The sequence below is a fragment of the Hevea brasiliensis genome, chromosome 1 (genome assembly GCF_030052815.1).
Source record: "Hevea brasiliensis isolate MT/VB/25A 57/8 chromosome 1, ASM3005281v1, whole genome shotgun sequence".
NCBI lineage: Eukaryota > Viridiplantae > Streptophyta > Magnoliopsida > Malpighiales > Euphorbiaceae > Hevea > Hevea brasiliensis.
In genome coordinates, this window is record NC_079493.1 from 106977359 (window position 1) to 106997652 (window position 20294).

The window sequence follows — 20294 nt, forward strand, 5'->3', positions numbered from 1 at the left end:
TTTTTTTTTCCTTTTGATTGTAATTCTAGTTTTACCTTCCAATTTTTTTATGATTCTTAGTGCTTAATACCATTCCTTGTCATCTTAAATTTTTTGGAATATGATGGTCTGCTAACAAATTTTTTGTTAAAATGGGAACGGAGGATAACTTAACTAATGAAGGGAGAAGAAAGCTAAGTGTTCACATTATTAGATAAGCAACAATTCAATCATTTACTGCCAAATATACCTAGGGGCCAATAACATATGCAGCATTTAGACTTCAGTGTCTTGTGTATCTAGCTCATAATTTGACTATTTTACAATTTTTTTATTATTTAAAAGAGAATTTAAAAATTAATGGCATAGTTGGGCCAATAAAAAATAAGCTTTAAAATTATTAGATTATTGGCTCTTTAAATGTTTTGTTTAATTTCGCCAATAAAAAAAAATCAATGAGATATAGGACCAATGACAAATATATCATTTAGACGCAAGTGTCTTGTGTAGCTCATTCACAATTTGATTATTCTTGAAATTCCTTTTTTTTATTACTTAAAAAGGAAATTGAAAAAATATGGGCTATTAATTTTTTAATTAAGTTAGACAGAAAAAACTATTTAAATTATTAGAATATGGGTGTAGACGCTTAATGAGGTGTTCTACATATGAAAAATAAAGATAAGATGGGTTAATAGAAGATAACGAAAAAAATAGATAACAATTAAAAGATAAAAATAATTTAGGGAGTATAGCAAGCCTTTAAGTAAGACATGAATCTCCTGTACTTCAATTGGACCCAACCCAGAGCATCATTGGACTGAGTAGGACTAAATAAAGCTCAAAAGGAAAAGCCAACTAAAGTAAGACCCACTAGGACCTTGCTTCAAGCTAATTTGGCCAAGGGGTAGGTTGGAGGGTGCACTTAAACTAAATCTTGCATTTTGGAATAAAATAAACCTGTTTAGGAAGAAAATTACTAAAAATAATAAAAGAAAGAATAAAAGCGGGAAGCATATCTCCCTTAGTCAAATTAGAGAAAGAGAAATGAAAGTATATTACCTTTTAGGAAGTTAAATCGCCTAATTAGGAAGCTTGGTCAAAAAGTCAAGTTTCTTCCTAATTAGGCTATAATTTGATCTTCCTAATTAGAAAAACGTCTATAAATATCTCTCCTAAAGCTTAAACAAGCACTTTCCTAGCACATAGTGCAGTAAAATGTCTATAAATATCTCTCCTAAAACCTAAACAAGCACTTTCCTAGCACCTAGGGCAGCCGAGAATACTCTACCACACCATAGGCCACACTCTCACCCAAGCTTTCTCCCACACACCAACTCTTCTTCTTCTACTACTACTACTACTATTCTTTTTCCATTTTAATTCCCAAAGGTAAGAACATGTAAAAGACATGAAATAAAAAATGCAGAACATCTAATTTACATCTCTTTTAGATACTTTTAAGTTTCTTTGAGTCACATATGTCATTAAATTTGAACATAGTTTGAGGTCAAGTTCACACATTCTATGTAAGATTCTAGGATGAATTGCTATTGCTTGGCTTAAAAGTCATAATTAAACAAATTTTATCATCCCAAAAATTTTTTTTCCCAGATTTTATACCAATATGGAAATTTTATGTATGTCTCATCTTGATCTAGTTTACAGTTTGTGAGTTATGAATTTTCAAAGTTTTACATCTAATTAAACATGATTCTGCATATATCCAAACTTTGTAAGGGCATAACTAGATGAAATATTCACCTTTTTAGGTGATTCTTTTATCTAAAATTTAGTTCAAGATGTCCTTTATTTTTATTTTGTTTTGAGTTTCTTCAAATTCTATATAGTTTTGTATACAAATGTTTTACAAAATAAGTGAACATAATCTAGGTACATTAGATAAGCAGTGACTTTAAATTTTAATTTTATTTTTTCAATTGGTTTTTTTGTTTGGTACTTTTCTCTAAGTTGTCATATGATATTTTAGGAACGTTCATATAAAATTTCATCAATTTTTATATATGTTTACCATTTTTTGTATAATTTTCTTCATTGCTGCCTTTGCACAGAGAAAAGGTAAATTGGTTTCATCTAATTTGTCTATTTAATTTTTCACCTTACTTGATCAAATACCAACTTGTTTAATTGTTTTGTGAATTTTTTGGAATGTTTTGATCATGGCTTAGATGAGAAGAGGTGGTGCCTATAGTTGACCCATAACCCTAGCTGAATGATGACCTAGGCCTATGTTGATTTTCCTTTTTTTTTTTTTCGCTTACCTTATTTGTTCTCTTTATTTCCTTAATTGTGTTTATCATTTTTAGTAATTTTTAATATGGTAAGTTTACCAACATGGTAAGTAAATGAAAATGGTAAATGTACCAAATATGGTAAGTGGGACTCTCTTCCAAATAAGGCAAGTGAATGCCAAAAAGGCAAGTAGATCCAAGAACTAAAATGGAAACTCAAGGTGCACCAAGACTTATCAAAGGAGACATCATGGCCTCTTACATGGGGATTTTAAGCTAAACAAGTCTTGTAATAGAAACTAATGCATTGTAATATTTTCTCCTCCCTCTATTATTTAGTTGTATGTTATAAAGGGACTGTAATCTTTTCTCCTCCTTTCTTTGGATGTTTATTTTATTACTATCTAACTTATGAATGTAATTAACTTAGTAACTAATTTAGGGAAACTAGGTAAATTTAAAAGAAGTGATGCATATTGAAGACATGTGATGCATATAAAGCATGTAAATAACTTAGAAATATGTTAAACAGAGTAACATAGTAACGATGGCAAAAATTCCTAATATAGCAACAAGGCATGTTTTAGGACTATAAGATGCATGAGATATGGTTGTTGTGTGATTAAATGAACAATATGTGTGTGTAACCTAGATATGTATATTGTATGTCCAAGAACCTTAATAAGGAAATAACAAGACACATTATAAGAAATGTAAGTGGATGCTAGCCTTCGTTTTAAAGTAAGTCCTGGCAGAAAGGGTGCCTAATATCTTTCCTTTTTCGTATCTATTATCCCAAACCTAGGCCACTGGCCTAATGGTAAAAGAAGGGTAGTGGACCTCTACAAGGGATAGAGTCGTTGCCCACATCTTTTTTACTGATTTTGTCCCACTAACACTGAACTACAATGCTAACCATTACTTCTAATTCCATTAAAGACTTGGCCATGAAACTAATAAGTATTATCGTCTAAGGCATGAAATCTTGGACCTAATAGTTGAAAGAAGATAACAGATCCTGAAAAGACCTGAATCAACCCTTTGCCCAACCATAATGTCCCATGACCTGGCCTTTACATGATAAACACTTCCAAATCACCAACTCATATCCTAGACTAGATCAAACCCACGAAGAAAGTGGAGGAACTGAAGGCTATCATGACTCTAAACATATGGGAAAGTTTAAGTGATGATGAAGCTTCATTCGATATTTAGGCTGATTTGAATGATGATGAGGCTGAAAATGTGAACCATGAGACTAGAAGTGGAAAGCACTACCAAGCAGTGCAGTCCAAGTTAGATAAAGGGAAAGAAAAGTAAGCTGAGGTGGTTAAGGATGAAGATGATGTAGTACTTAAGCAATTAAAGAGGACTCAAGCTAGTGTGTCAAATTGGGAACTTCTCATTGCCTCAGAAAAGCATAAGAGTGCACTCATCAAGGCGCTCAATGTTCTTTAGGTCTCAATTGATGCCATTTCTAAAGAAGTACTAAGGTGTTTTTAATTCAAGATAAGGGGTAAATGACTTTTGCTAACCAAGACCTACTGCTAGAGGGTAAGAATCACAATAAGCCTTTGTTCATAACAATTGAAGTGAAAGTGTGAAAGGTTCCTCGTGTCATGATTAATGATGGGTCAGCCATCAACGTATGCCATTAAAGGTCTAGTCCAAGCTAGAGATTTCTTCATCTGAGTTGATTGATTTTGACATGATAATTTGAGCTTACAATGACTCCAAGAAAAAAGTGGTTAGGATATTTAAAACTATCATTAATGTTAGGTCAAGCTAAATTTAAGTTCACAGTGTTGGATATTTCTATTACATTTTCCTTACTAATGGGAAGAGTTTAGTTTCACTCACTAGGTGGAGTTCCCTTAACACTTCACCAGAAGATCAAAGTCCCCTATGAAGATGGAGTGATCATGATCAATGCTGAAAAGGATGGTGAAGTAGCTACCATATATATGGAGAACTCTATCCCTTCTATGATTGGCTTTCAGGTTGCTAAAATTTATGAAGATTGGATGGATCCAAAGGTAGCTAACATGATGAATGGAATGAGGTTTTTCCTTGGAATGGACCTGGAAAAACTTGCTAAGGGCTTTGAGACCTTCCCCGACATAAATGGCCCACTTACTAGATTTGGGCTAGTATATGAGCCCAAAGAGGAAGAAGGGGATGATTCACCCGAAGAGATCAAGTTTGTTAAAGAATGAGCCCTTACTTAGACCAGTGATCAAGAGCTATTGAAGGTTACTAAGATTGAAGAAGGGATAGGAGCCATCAGCCTAAAAACCATTTGGAAGCCGAGTACTTGGAGCCATACCCCATAGTTTGAGTCTATTTTTTGTTCTATGAATAATATTGAGTCAGATGTTTTTATTTTTGATGTACTAATGCCAATTTTAAAGATAAGATTAATAATATGAATTCTCGTTTTGCTTAATTATTTGATGTTTATCCTGATAGACATGTGCATAGAATTCATGATCATAAAAAATACATTTTAGTAAATGTAGTAAATTTGATATCTATTAACTTGGGTATACTATAAAATCCTAAAAAAAAATAAGACTAACTGCGAATTTAACTCAAGAAGAAAAGGATAAGTTCATAGTTCATAGCCTTTTTAACAAAGTATATAGAAGCTTTTGCCTAGTCCTACAAACATGCCTAGTATTAACTGAGATATAATTCAACACAAAATTGCTACTGATCCAAACATGAAGCCTGTCAAGCAAAAGAAGCATCGACTCAAAGTAGAATGGGAAGATAAAATAGCACAAAAGATCAAGAAGCTTATAAATGCTAACTTATGCATATTTATAGCCAAACTCACCACCACTTGTGAGCCCATTTTCAAGCTATTTAGGAAAAACTAGCCTGTGATATGTAATAAGCAGTGTCAAGAAGCCTTTGATAAGTTAAGTAGTACCTATCTAATCCATCGGTCTTATCACCACCAGTACCAAGAGCACCTTTGACCTCGTATTTATTAGCGAAAAATGTTGCGTTGGGGGCAATGCTAGCACAAGAAATATATAACTTAGAACGGGCTATCTACTTCAAGTAAGAAGCTACTTTGAAGAAAAGTATGCCCTAGTTGAGAAAACTTGTCTAGCAATTATATGGGCTACTAAGAAGTTGTGACACTACATTTAGCCATACCAAGTGATTGTAGTGTTCTGAACGGCTTCATTCGAATACCTCGAAGTGGGAAAACTAGCCAAGTGGTTGATGCTGTTGTCAAAATTTGATATCATATATGCCACTAAGAAAACCATCAAGGGTGAGCAGAATTTCTATCAAAGAAGTAACACTATAAAAAATCATTTTATATTTTTCAAATACATGATAGTTATAGTGCTTAAAATTGCATTCTTAATAACCAAAAAAACTTTTTTAGTCACTTTCATTGCCAATCCTATCAACTGTTGTCACACCTTACCCCTCTGTAAGGCATAACATGATCCCGTAGAATACCTAATGAACTACCGAACTTCACCTACCGATAACTCATTAAGTACCCTACAAGGGATTTTAAAACAATTTTCTTATCTTTGACAAGTGGTGAGCATTTCAAATAAGTATTTAAAACATTTAGTTGAAATTAAAACTAATTAATATTTTTGGCCATTTTAGTTTTCCGCAAATTTTATAAAAATTTTGACAGAGTTTACTCTGTATTTTGAGAAAACCGTTCTTCGAATACCTGTAAAAAGCACTTCTAAAAGTTTTTCTCAACCACTACTTCAATTTCAAACTCAATCTCAAACAATTTCTCAAATTCACAAGTTCAATAATTTCTTCAAAATACTGTCCATCAATATCATTTATTCATAGTCCATTCAAGATAAACAATTTATATATTCATCATACTAAAATTTACATTCAGGAAGTCCAAACTAAAATTTATTACAATTTTTATACAAACTTTGTACAAGCTGCTCAAGACCCATGTACATGTCCATACATTTATGTGCAATATATACATCAAAAGAAATATTTCTGATTAGGGTATAAATTATACCAAGACTTCAAGTGATGACTTCACACACCTCAGTGACTCGATCTGCTTCCTCTAATTTACTGTCTGCGGCGGCAAGAATAAAGCTATCATTGAGTACTAAGACTCGATGGTGCACAATATACTAAAATAATCTTTATGCAAAACTTAAAGCACATTCATTCAAAAATTTGACTAAACATGAAAATTAAATACAATCATGCATTGTAAGATTTTACATGTAAACCAAGTTTATTTCAAAGTATCAAAACACATTTCATAAAACCCACAGTTAAATCATGCCATTCGAACCCAATAGAATCTCAATAGCCAGAGGCTAAGAGAAATCACATGAATCTCGATAGCCAGAGGCTAAAGAGAAATCATGTCACAAGGCTAGCTAGCTCAAATATATGGATATCCATTCACATCCTCTTCTACTGGCACACCTCAACACTTCTCCAGAGAAGGAATCAAAATTCGAAACTAATTACCCCCACAAGTCGTGCTAGTGAGGTGTTCAAACATATAGTCATGATACTGTGGTTTTAAAACTTATCTTAACAATTTGCTAAACATTTTCATTTCAAATATACACAATAAATTTCACAATTTGAATCAAAACATCATAAGTAAGGTCACAATACTTTCAACAATTCAAAGCGACAATAAAATGCATATTTCATTCATTTAATCAATGAATTTTTTTAAAGCATAGTAATATTGTGCACAAACCTCAAACGAGTCGTCCTTTAGCCTCGACTCGGTTCCTCGGGTTCCTTCCCGATATTCTTTTCAACTGAAACACACAATTTTACAATGTTTCAGTACTAGAACTTAAAATAAATTCAAAATAAACTTAGCTTCACATTTACCTAACTCTAACGTGTTAAATTCGACGTTCTCGAAATTTTGTGTTTCGGGTTACTATTCACTGCACTATTCAAGTCAAATTATTGACTTTCTAAGGCTTAATAGGTATGGGAACTCCAACTTCACCCACATACCACATTTTGGTCACCAAACTTGTTGGTTTTGGTCATTTGTTTAAAGCTTAGGTCATTTTGGCAAAATTGCCAATTTTCGGTTTTGGTTTTCCGAAGTTGCACTATTCCATTGGTCGATCTACTGTTGGAATTTGACAAAACTTCCTTCATAGAAAATGTTCCTTATTGTCTTAAGTGTATTCTCATTTTTGGATCACCTCAATCGGAGTTTTGTAGCTCAAGTTATGGCCAAAATAAGTTTACTGTTCACGTGCACTGTTCATACTGCAATTTAGGTGCTGGCAGGTTTTTGGTCCAACTTTGGTCAATTATTTGATCAAGTTAAGTTCATAATTTGGTCTCACTTTCTTCATATGAAATGTTTTACTATGTCTTAGGTTTCCATCGGTTCAAGAGTCGCCTAAATCCGAGTTTTCTAGAGAGAGTTATAGCTATCCAAACTTTGCTGCTCAACTAAAAATCTGCAGAATTTCAGTACAGAAATTTTAATTTTGCTCAATGATTTGAATGAGTTAATGGCCTAATTTGGGTTGGTGTTCTTCATGAAAGTTTTAGGTCTATATCATATCTAATTGCTGGTAAAATTTCAGGTCAATTTGACCTACCTAGCTCGAGTTATGACCAAATGAACAGTTACTATTCATTTGGTCAGTTTAGTGCAGTGGCAGCCTGCTATCAACTCACTTTGGTCAATTGTTTCACCAAGTTTTGGTCAGTTTTTGGCAATGGTTCCTTAATGAAAATTGTGCTCTTTTATGTCTATTTTCATCTCCAATTGGTGGCATATCCATTAGGCTTGTAAAATTTGAGTTTTGGTCCTTCAAAGTAGGTTTGGTCATGCTGCCAGCAGCATGACCATTAACCTACGAATTTAGCTAAATTTTCCACCATTCCCACACAATTCATTTGGTCATTATTGACCATTTTTCAGTCCACAATTGGTCAAAAATATCATTTATGCATTTCTCCAAATTTTTGGTTTACAAACCCTAATATTCAAACCCTAACTACACTAAAATGTTGCATTTACTCCCATTTATGCATTTCCAACTTACTACCATTCTCATGCAAGCTTACTAACACATTTAATTCATTCAAAATACATCAACCTCTCCCACATCCATGGCTGGCTGAAATTCTAGTTTGTCCTTCCCCCATATTTTTATTTCATTTCCTTAATCCTAAGTTCATTTCAACCATTAATCATGCATTTAAGTGAAGAAATAAGAAGTTTAACATACTAACCTTAACTTTAAATGTCAATTCTTCACTTTCTCTCTTCCTTTCCTCTTTCTTTCTTGTTCCTAGGTTGAGATTGCAAGGTCTAATGAAGTTTCTAGGGGAGTGATGTTGATTGGATGAAGAAATTCAAGCTTAAAGTAAGCTTAAATGAAGAACCATTCATGGAGGATTTTGGGGAAAATGGGATGGCAAAGAGAGAGGTGAAGAAGAAGAAAACCCTAAATTTTTTTCCTTTGTTTTCCTTTTACACGTTTTTTTCTTTGCTTATGGAAGACCCCTAAATCCAAATTAATTAATTCAATTTATTAATTTAGTTATGACATCATGCATGATGTCATAACTTTTGACTTTTCCAACCTCTTTCCTTTTCTCTTTTTTTTTTTATTTTTCTATTAGTTCTTTAATTTAATTCTCGATTCCAAAATTTTCTTTTCTCTGATTTTATTTGACAGTTAGGTCAGGAGTCAGCTCGTGGTCAATTGACCAAATTGCCCCTCGCCGGTTCATCGGTTTGCAAATAATCCAATATTTCTTCCGCTCACGACCTAATTATTTGACCGACTTATGATTCTTTTTCATGATTTTCTCTTTTCCACTGTGTTCATAAGGGTCCTAAGGACCGCAGCGTCACTTTTTACGGTTCGAAATTTGAGTTTAAAATGACTTCGCAGTCATTCCCGAGGAGGTCACTCATCGCTGTGACTCTCGGCTCGTTTAACCTCTTATGTTCTGTTTTTCTTATTTGTAGTTAACTAATTAAACATTACTAATTATTTATGTTTATGGCTTCTCAAGTTGTCTTAGGTGTGACTCTAATCTCTTTATTTGTCCGGACCGACACCGGTTACCGGAACAGTGAAATATACCAGGCTATACAACGGGGGTGTTACAACTGCTAAAATTCTAAAATCAATTGTTTTGTAAGGATTTCTTTAAGTAATGGCCATGAGTAAGGTGCACAATATTTCTAAGAAAGGTGAAATAGAAAATAATATTGTTCATATCCTGTTGTTCCCTCAACGACCATGACTAGATAACCTTTGTAGTTTTCCTCTTTGCTATAATTTCAACAAGGCAATCATAAGAGTATACATTTTTTACAATATAATGATAGTCAAAGAGAAAATCTAGAAAAGCCTTCAATTTTTTAGATGATTACTGATGACACATGCTTTAATTTTTATTCTTATCTCATAAACTCTCTATAGACCTTTTTTTTTTCTTGATTGCCTTCAATTTAGAGGGACTGGATCGATATATAATCAATGTCCAACTGATTTGATCAACCACCACTAATCTAGTTACTTCCTCAAACTGTTGAACCACATCTTCCAACCTCCTTATACAGGTCTTATGTATTTTAATATGTTCAAAATAGGTAAGATTGAGTTAATCAACTTGGCACAACATGCATCACCCACTCATTGTTGTTCATAGAATCCGTTTGAATGCTTGTAAAACTCCAAAAGTTGAAATAATAATTGACAAGTAATCTTGAGATGTGATCAAATAGGACTATGTTTTATCATTAGGTCAATATAGCCTATAGCTCTAAGAAAAATTATTGATATGCTAAAAAGGATCGATCATTGATCAACCACATTCATTGTAAATGAGTACCGGCAGTGTATGCAACATAAAAGAAAATTATTGATTAGTATCTTATGTATCTTACTCATAATTTGACTCTTTTTAAAAGATTTTTATCACATAAAAGAAAATTTAAAAAATACAAGCCAATAATTGAAAATTTTAGTTGGGACGATAAAAAAAAAACCTTTTAAATTATTAAAATATTGACCAATTAAATTTTAATTGGATGAATAAAATTATTATTAAAAAATAACCTTTTAAATTATTAGAATATTGATCCATTAATTATTTTATTTATTTAAGCCAATAAAAAGTATCAATCAACGACGGACACAATATATAGAGACATATATAGAGGGTCAATAAAGAATGTAACATTTAAATTTAGATGTCTTATATAACTCATTTACTATTTAATTCTTTTTAAATTTTATTTTTTATTACTTAAAAGGAAATTTAAAAAATATTAACTACTAATTTTTCAATTTCGTTAGGCAAATAAAAAATTTCAATTTCTTGAAATTCATTTTTTATTGCTTAAAAGGAAATATTAAAATATAGACTCATATAATTTTTTATTTAATTACACTAATAAAAAAATCAACCTTTTACAATTTTGCTATAAATTTTTTGACACTAAATGTGAGAGTGCATAAAGTTTCAAAGACATGCCTACATTTAAACTACTTCAAATTAAAAGCAAAATTTTTTTGGGGGTCTCTAAGTCCAGCGTTGGTTCGTTTTTTTTTTTTTTTCACAACTTAAATCTTTTTTAAAATTTAATTTTTTATTATTTAAAAGATAATTTTAAAAATATGAACTCCTAATTTTTTAATTTAATTGAACCATAAAAACTAATCTTTTAAATTATTAGAATATAATCTTGTTAATTATTTTTTTTTAATTGGGACAATAAAAACTTGAAAATAAATCCAAATAAATCACTCAACTTTTCATCAAATTTCAAATACGCTCAATTCGAACATTTTGCCCCAATAAGCTTTGAACTTTCTATTGAAGTTCATTTAAGTCCATCATCTGATAAAAAAGAAGAAAAGTGAAATACACGCCGACTACAAGAAACCGAAAGTAATCTTTTCTAATATAATAATGTGGATTTAAGAAAAATAATAAAATATTAATTTTTTTATTTTATACAATTAATTAAAATTAAAAAAAAAAATACAAAAACCCCATTGCCCATAAACTTTTATCCAGCAAATTTCCATTACCCATAAACTTTTCTCTAGCAACTTTCTTAAATTCTTTAGCCCACCCTTGTAATTGTCAACTAATCAGTGTTACCCCTGACTCGAACCCCTCTACCATCTATTTATGCTCATCGTGTGATTCCCCGTCGATTGAGCCACAAGCCAAGCTCGCAAAGGAGTTTTTGTTGTTTTGTTGTTAATTGCATAGCAGCAGCCACTTTAATTATTGTAATTGTTTAAAGAAAGGTAAGAGGAGTGTGAGTCTGATAATGGCCTTTTTAGCCACTAAAGCGGCAAGAGAAGATCTGCCGCTACTAGCTAGCTTCGGCCGCTGGCATTAAGAGAGAAGTATAGGGCTTTAAAGTTAGAGAAAGAAAAGGAATTTTATTATAGTGAGTGTAGAAATAGTTTCTGCGTTTATTTATTTAAGTGATAAAATGACCAATGAGAGTTGAATCTTGTGCTTTATTGCAATGGATATAACTTTTTTTTTTTAATTTTCTGTTTAATTTGCACTTGATGAAAAGTGTGTTGATAATTACAAATTGATTTGTCAAAATCTTTGCTGACCAAAAATCAATAATATAGTTAAGGGAAAATTATCTCCATAGTTAATGTCATTACAATCATTAAAATATTAAAAAAATGGAAAATGATTAAAATTTCAAAATAAAGGTTGTGGATGATATATATATATATATATATATATATATATATATATATATATATATATATATCCAAACTAAACCCACCTAATTCAAAACTATACACAACCCATTTAGAATTACACAAAATTCAAACTCAAATTACCTAAAAACTTTAAGGTTGACCCGACCATTTGTATAACTCAAATAAAATAGAAATATGTCGGTTGACTTAATTAACTTAAATTTTAATTGATTTTAAAAAATTAAAAAATTATTATTATTTTTAAAATAATTTAATATTTTAATCTGAAATCACTTACAACTTGCAAGTCAATCTGAATCTTACTCAAAATTTATTATGGCCAGACCTCTAAATAAAATCATGTAATTGGTATTTCAAATTACCTAATTAATAGAGGCTCTTACCAGGTAATTTATCTTCGAATATCACTATTATCCTATTATGAAGAGAAAAAATCCAATGAGAATATATTCTAAAAATTATTCTTGATTATCTAATTAAAAAAAAAATCCTATGAAAATATAATATAACCCTTTTATGTTAGTTACAAATATTTATCAAATCTAAACATTTTTTTGCAATAAGTTCTTGTAAAAATTAAATATATAAATAAACATTCCATGTTCTTTTAGAAAGTATCATGTAGATTAAGATATGTGATTTTTTGAAATATATTTTATGTTTATCAGATGATTTTGAGAAACAATTAAAACAATTTTAGATAAACACGTTTTCTCTTATTAAAGAAAAATACACAGAAGAAGATGTATTGTTTAGTTTCCTGTTTTCTTTTAACTCCCTTAATTTTAAAAATTCTCAAACAGTGAAAAAAAATGCCCTAAGACCAGGGAGCAGGAATTTAGTTTTCTTAGCTACCCGCCATTGTCGAGCTGTTGTTGCAGTTACAAGGTGAACAACCGAGTCAAGCGGGTCTGCTTCTGATTCGAGCCTCTAACTCATTCCTTTCTTTGTTTTCTACCAGTAAGATGGCGAGAAAAATATACCAAGTGGATTCAAACCCAATGCTCTTGACCATATCTAAAATGAAAAATCATCTATAACAGCTGATTTATGCTCCAATTTCGGCTTGATATCTGATTTAATTTTCTGCTTTATAAACTTCTCTTTTTCCATTCGTGTTCTTTGTTCTTGTCCAAGAAAGGTAAAAAAATGGAAATGATTCTCAGGCGCTTTCTTGCGATCACATTCACAACCCTTTTCTTCTTTTTAGCTTCTTCTTCTTCCTCCAAAGTTGAGAGTCATCAGAAAGGTGATAAGCTTGGTGTGAGTTACGATGGAAGGTCCTTGATCATAAATGGGAAAAGAGATATTCTCCTTTCAGGATCAATACATTACACTCGAAGTCATCCTGATGTAATACAATCAGTGTTTCTTTATGGGTTTTCTTTTTTCTTTTTAGTTATTATTGGAACAAATCGAACTAATATGTTCATGTGTTGAAATGGTTCAGATGTGGTCTGACATCCTCCAGAAAGCCAGAAGTGGAGGTCTCAACGTAATTCAGACTTATGTTTTTTGGAATGTCCATGAACCAGTGCAAGGCCATGTAATGTCTATACTCAATATTCATGAAATCACCAAAAATGTTGGATTTGAATTTTTTCTCTTGTTCGAGGTTGTGATTTTTCCCAATTTTTGCAGTACCATTTTCAAGGGCAATATGACTTGGTGAAGTTCATCAAGATGATTGGCAAGCATGGTATGTATGCAACTCTCAGGGTTGGACCATTCATCGAGGCTGAATGGAATCATGGGTATAATTCTATCTGCCATCTCATGCTCTTCCATTACAAAATTTTTTATTTGATCACCCCCTTATTGGTTCTTTTCCAATGTCAACTTCAGAGGATTCCCATATTGGTTGAGAGAGATCCGAAACATCACATTCCGTACTGATAACCCACCATTTAAGGTGACCAAAATTTACTTATCTTGAAGTTGCAGAGCTTTTCTATTAATTCAAGAAGATACTGTTGCTAAATTAGACCTCCCTGTTTGCAGTACTACATGAAAAAATTTGTTCAGATGATTATCCATAAGATGAAAGAAAATAATTTATTTGCATCACAAGGAGGACCCATCATCTTGTCCCAGGTGAAATTGGAATTAATTTCTTATTTAACCTTCCCATGTTCACATAATCAATGCTCTATCCAATTTTTATTTCTATATTTTATGCACTGAAGATTGAAAACGAGTACAATACTGTAGAACCGGCATTTAAAGAATCAGGAACTAGATATGTTCACTGGGCAGGAACCATGGCCGTGGATCAAAAAACAGGAGTCCCATGGATTATGTGCAAGCAAAGGGATGCCCCTGATCCAGTGGTAAGATTCATTTGAGAGGTCTGATGAATTAGTACTCTTAATCTTAGTGGAGGCAAAATACTGTAGAAAATTTTTGCACGTTATTTAAGTTGGTTTAATATGCAGATCAATACCTGCAATGGAAGGAACTGTGGCGATACTTTCACAGGTCCCAATAGACCAAACAAGCCTTCTCTATGGACTGAGAACTGGACTGCTCAGTGAGTATATCCTTTATCTTACACCTAATATATATAAAGATGTGTTTTTTGCTTGTGAAGCAATGCTAAAACCATGACAATACATTGATATTCTATGATTACAGGTATAGAGTATTTGGAGACCCACCATCTCAAAGAGCTGCAGAAGATCTTGCACGCTCAGTTGCTCGCTGGTTCTCAAAGAATGGAACCCTAGCCAATTATTACATGGTAAGAAGAACTTAATAACGAAAAACAACAATTTTTCTGCAGATGAGGTGCATAAACCATCCTCTATGTGTACATGCATCACATTCACACTTTGTAGAAACCATCCTATATGCGTCTGTTGTTGCCTGTCCATCCAGTACAAGCAAGAATTTTCCCTTACGGCCTTCATATATGTAGCTTCCATTACCATGTTTATATGCGTTTGCAGTACCATGGTGGAACAAACTTTGGCAGATCGACCTCTCCTTTTGTAACAACTCGATACTATGATGAAGCCCCTCTTGATGAATATGGTAAGAATATATAATGACCATCTCTAAAATTAGAAAAAGACTGAAACAAATGCTTAATTCGTGATGGATTCGGTTGATTATTTCAGGTTTGCTGAGGGAACCCAAGTGGGGCCATCTCAAGGACTTGCATGGTGCTCTAAGATTGTGCAAGAAGGCTCTGCTTTGGGGTGTTCCTAGTACTCTAGATTTGGGTAAGGATCTAGAGGTAAGCATTCAAATGTGGGGAACAAATGAATAAACAAAACCTTTCTAAGTATGAATTGATACTCGAAAATTCTTCTGTGCAGGCTCGCATCTATGAGAAACCTAGCAAAGGCATTTGTGCGGCTTTCTTGGCCAACAACAACACTAGAATGCAGCGCATTGTCAAGTTCAGGGGTAAGGAATATTACCTACCTGAACACTCCATTAGCATCCTTCCCGATTGCAACACCGTGGTCTATAATACCATGACTGTAATTCCTCTACCATTCTTTACTTAAGTCATCTCCATTGACATCGGTTTGCTGAGGAATTAATGCTTGATTTCATTTTGAATTTATATAAATCAGATTGTATCACAACATAATGTGAGGAACTATGTGAGATCAGAAGTTGCAAACAAGAAGCTTAAATGGGAGATGTACAAAGAAGTTGTTCCAAGCAAACTTAAAGAAACATCCAAGAATCCATTGGAACTCTATGGTTTGACTCAAGATAGAACTGACTATGGTTGGTACACCACAATGTAAGTTTCCAGGAATCCATTGGAGCTCTCTGCTTCTACTTGTTCCAAGTTCTGAATGTATTTTTTGTGATTCTGATTACAGCATAGAATTTAATGAGCATGACTTACCAAAGCGAAAAGATATTCGTCCAGTCTTACGAGTTGCAAGTCTTGGCCATGCAATGCTTGCTTTTATCAATGGTGAATTTGCAGGTAGACTTGTTACTATTTTGCATAGAGAGTTCAATATTATATTATCCATAGAGAGGTCAATTCTCCACTTCTCACCATCATGTTAAAACTTCTCAGCATATTGGTGTGGATAGAGGGACTCCAATCTGACACGCCCTGTTTCCCACACCCTTGAAGAGAATGAAGAGACCAACCTTGATCTTCCCTTTATTTTCCTTTTATATAAACCATAGTGAAATGAACTTCGATTATAACCCATCACTACTGTAACGGTTCCTTTGCAACAGTTATAAAACTGTTGCCTTTATATATATATATGGCAAAAATTTTGTAATGGTTCAAAATGATTGCAAACTAATTGGTGAATTACGTCAAAAATTCAACAAAATTGCTACTAAAACTGTTACAATAACAATGATTTACACTTGTTCAAAGCAATGGTTTTTATCGTTGCAAAAACATAATCAAACTGCTGCTTTATATGTACTACAGCAATGAAGGTAAATGTAATGTTTCTTAAACTGTTGCCATTAAGTTATGGCTACGGTTTAAGCATATATGACAGCATTTTTTCAACTGTTGCTTTAGATCCATTTTGTAGTAGTGTGCATAATACCCCATTACAGTTTACTAAACATGCTCCAACAGATTTCGTATGATTAATTTTAGACGGACAGATAGAGAAATGTAAAGTTCTCTCTTCTATGTTCTTCCAACTAATTCTATTGTGATAATGGCTTTTACTTCTTAGGATCTGCACATGGAAGCAATGTAGAGAAGAGCTTTATCCTTCAGAAGCCAGTGAACTTGAAGCCTGGGAATAACACCATCGCTCTTTTGGGTTCTCTAATGGGACTTCCAGTAAGAAGACTATAACTTAAAATATCAAATAAATATATTTTCCCTGTTCATAGCCACTAAGGAGCTCCGTTTTATTATTGAAGGATAGTGGAGCCTATATGGAGCACAGGTATGCAGGACCTCGTGGAGTTTCCATCCTAGGATTGAACACAGGAACACTTGATTTGACATTCAATGGATGGGGCCATCAGGTAATGATAAAAATAAAAAGTTTTAGGAGTATTGAGTAGCAAAGGCTAACATTGAGTGAATTATTAAAGGTTGGCTTAGCTGGAGAGAAGAATAAAGTCTACACTGAGGAAGGATCAAAGAAGGTAAAATGGACAAAAGTAGATAAAGAAGGACCTGCTTTAACATGGTACAAGGTAACATCTGAAGATGGATCATATGTATATGAGAATCAATAAAGAACCATAGACCATTACTTCTTGGATTTCAAATTCCGATTTATAATTTGATATTGCAGGCATACTTTGATGCTCCTGAAGGAGACGATCCTGTTGCTGTTACCATGACTGGTATGGGAAAAGGCATGCTTTGGATCAATGGCAATAACATTGGACGCTACTGGATGTCTTACCTCTCCCCTCTTGGAAAGCCTTCCCAATCCGAGTAAGTAATATCACTGGTAATCTCATGAAAGATTTTTTTTTTTTTTTTTTTTTTATTGGAGTGTCTTCCCTGATTCCTGCTTTTGAATCAGGTACCACATCCCAAGAGCATACCTGAGATCAAGTAATAATCTAATGGTTATACTGGAAGAGGAAAGAGCAAACCCTGAAAAAATCCAGATCCTTACTGTTAATAGAGATACGATATGTAGTCATATAGCAGAGAATGAACCTGCCTCTGTGAGGTCCTGGAGAAGGAAAAATGGCAACATCTTACCTGTAGTGGATAATGTGCAACCAGCAGCTCAGTTAATGTGTCCTAATCACAAAAAGATTATTGCGGTGGATTTTGCAAGTTTTGGCAATCCTGAGGGTGTTTGTGGAGGATATGTTCTTGGAAAATGCAGTTCTTCTAATTCAAAGAAGGTTGTTGAACAGGTAATTTCTTACTAGTTAAACCTTAATTCTTCATCAATAATATAGCTTTAGATACATGTTGAAAGACATCTAATCTGTTTATTTTTGTATTGGATTTGAGCAGCATTGCTTGGGAAAGACCAGATGTAGTGTTCCCATTGACAAAAAACTTTTTGGCACGAAGCAAGGTGATGAGTGTGAAGATATCAGACAAGCATTAGCAGTTCAAGTAAAGTGCGGCAAGCATTAGAGATTAAAAGATAGGTCTGATGTTTTTGTAGGTTGAATTGTAGAAAGACCAAGTAGACGTATAGAACTTGAACTTCACTAGAGTAGATGTTTAAAATTTTTTGTTGCTTTGAGCTTTCTTTCCATTGTTGGAATTTACTTTTGGTACAGAAGAAAATAACAGAAGTAAAACTCATATTTGCTTTATGAGAAAATGGAAAGGAGTGAAACATTTAAGAATGCCTTCCAGAGCAGTTCAACTCAGATACGTAGCTTCAATCAAATAATAATAATAATAATAATAATAATAATAATAATAATAATAATAATAATCCCCTCAAAAAGTAAAGAAATAGCCAATGGTTTGATTCTCAAGTCTCATGAAATAATAATTGAGATTTTTGGTCGATGAAACATAATTCATCAATGCTTCAAAATCCCCTCAAAGCGCAAATTTCAAATGAGATCTCTTCAACTTGTTTTGCAAAAATAAAATATTTTGTATATAAGTTATTTTTTAAAGAAGTATGAATTTTTTTATTATTTAATTATAATATTAAATTAATAGGATATGTTTACATATAAGATTATCAAAGTTCATAAAATTAAATGAAACCGTTAAAAAAAAAAAAAGAAGTCATTTCCTTCTAAAATGATTTTATTTTTTCTTCAATTAGAAAAATATTTTTTATTCAACCCATTTTTTAATACTCCAAACCTTAGAAATATTTAGAAAATTTATATTACAAATGTTATTAGGACAGCTTGTTTTTTATCATATGCTTGTGATTTAATTTTTGATGCAGCAAGAGAAAATAATTCTTAATTGTTGGTATCAAAAAATAATCTCTTAATTATTGATAGAAAAAATAAAGCAATGGATATCATGATGAAATCCACTATTTATTTATATTTTTATCTATTTCTATTTATCATTGATAATATTTTTATTCGATATTCGATATCCAATATAATACAGTTTCTTAACAGTTTCTTATTTTGAGGCGACATGCCTAAAAAATATTTTCCGCGGCGGCTTGAAAATCATTAATTATATCGCTAACTTTGATTATATCGCTAACTTTGAGTAAGGATATTGGGATTACCATTGAAATTCATTAATTATATCGTTAACTTTGAGTAAGGATATTGGGATTACCATTGAAATTTCAATTAATTTTTCATACTACGTATTTCCCTAGCTTTGATGATAAAGGGAAACCTAAAGTGCTTCTACATTAGAATGGAGATTGAATGCCAACGAATAAGGCAAAAACTCATTTTAAAGGGCATATCATAACCGAATACCATTAATTCAAGCTATTCAGTTAATAGAATAATGAAATTATTAGGTCATAATTTTTTTTATGCAATTAGGTACGTTGTTTAGTCTTATGTAAAGCCTCACCTCATTGTTTAGATTGAATGCAATTTAATGCATTCATGTATCATACATTATTATATAATTTTTATTATTAACATATTTAAAAAAATAATATGATACACCATGATTTAACAACATTATCTTAGTTAATTAGATATAAATAAAATATTTAAAAATATATATAAATAATATAAATATAAATATAAATATATTTAGATATAAATATATAAATAATTTAAAAATATTTATTTAAATAAAATATTAATTTATAAATAATAATATTATTATAATAATAATAATTAAAAATATATACTATATTTTTTAATTAATCACTAAATATGCCTTACAAATATATAATATTAAAATTAATTTAAACTTTATATATTATATAAAAATAAAATAAAAAAATAAAAATTAAATCATCAATTTAATAGTTTGAAAGACAATGGTAGAATGATAATTAAAAAACCATAATTTTTCAATTCTAAACCAAAAAACCGTAGAGTAACCATACCCTCAACCATAGTTCAAACCACATTGAATACAATTTAAGATGTCAAAAATTAATATAATCTAATCCATAACCACTCAACACAATTTTTTCCAGAAAATTAAATTAATCAAAAATTGACACAAATCTCACAACAAACCCAAAATCCATTGCGTAAATCAACCCGATAAAATTGAAAATAATTCCGAAATCCTTAATATATATCAACTAGATACAATTGAAAATAACTCCAAAATCTACCAAAAAAAAAAAAAACATGCAACCCAAAATAACCACAACTCATGGTCATCTATAGATACGGGTCTTGTTCAGGTCATACCTAGCAAGGTTACGGTATAACCCTGAATTACTTCACGCTACTTTTGTACGGC

At 31.9% G+C, this 20294-nt stretch overlaps 1 protein-coding gene across 1 annotated transcript; it reads left to right on the forward strand.

Moving 5' to 3' along the window:
* Positions 1-13129: 13129 nt before the first annotated feature.
* LOC110649008 (beta-galactosidase 11) lies at positions 13130-18239 on the forward strand. Its single transcript, XM_021803407.2, has 19 exons — positions 13130-13333; positions 13431-13526; positions 13622-13734; positions 13826-13892; positions 13982-14074; positions 14167-14310; positions 14416-14510; positions 14615-14720; positions 14929-15013; positions 15100-15218; positions 15301-15468; positions 15565-15740; positions 15823-15932; positions 16663-16772; positions 16856-16963; positions 17033-17137; positions 17239-17384; positions 17476-17821; positions 17925-18239. The coding sequence occupies exons 1-19, from the start codon at positions 13130-13132 to the stop codon at positions 18048-18050; spliced, it is 2517 nt and encodes an 838-aa protein (XP_021659099.2). The 3' UTR covers positions 18051-18239.
* Positions 18240-20294: the final 2055 nt, after the last annotated feature.

Bases quoted from the DNA above. Each gene is read 5' to 3' on its own strand.
- LOC110649008 (XM_021803407.2), top strand. From the start codon at position 13,130: ATGGAAATGATTCTCAGGCGCTTTCTTGCGATCACATTCACAACCCTT. The intron at 14,311-14,415 runs GTAAGATTCATT...TTTAATATGCAG, and splicing joins GGGATGCCCCTGATCCAGTG to ATCAATACCTGCAATGGAAG. The intron at 15,469-15,564 runs GTAATTCCTCTA...TATATAAATCAG, and splicing joins TGGTCTATAATACCATGACT to ATTGTATCACAACATAATGT.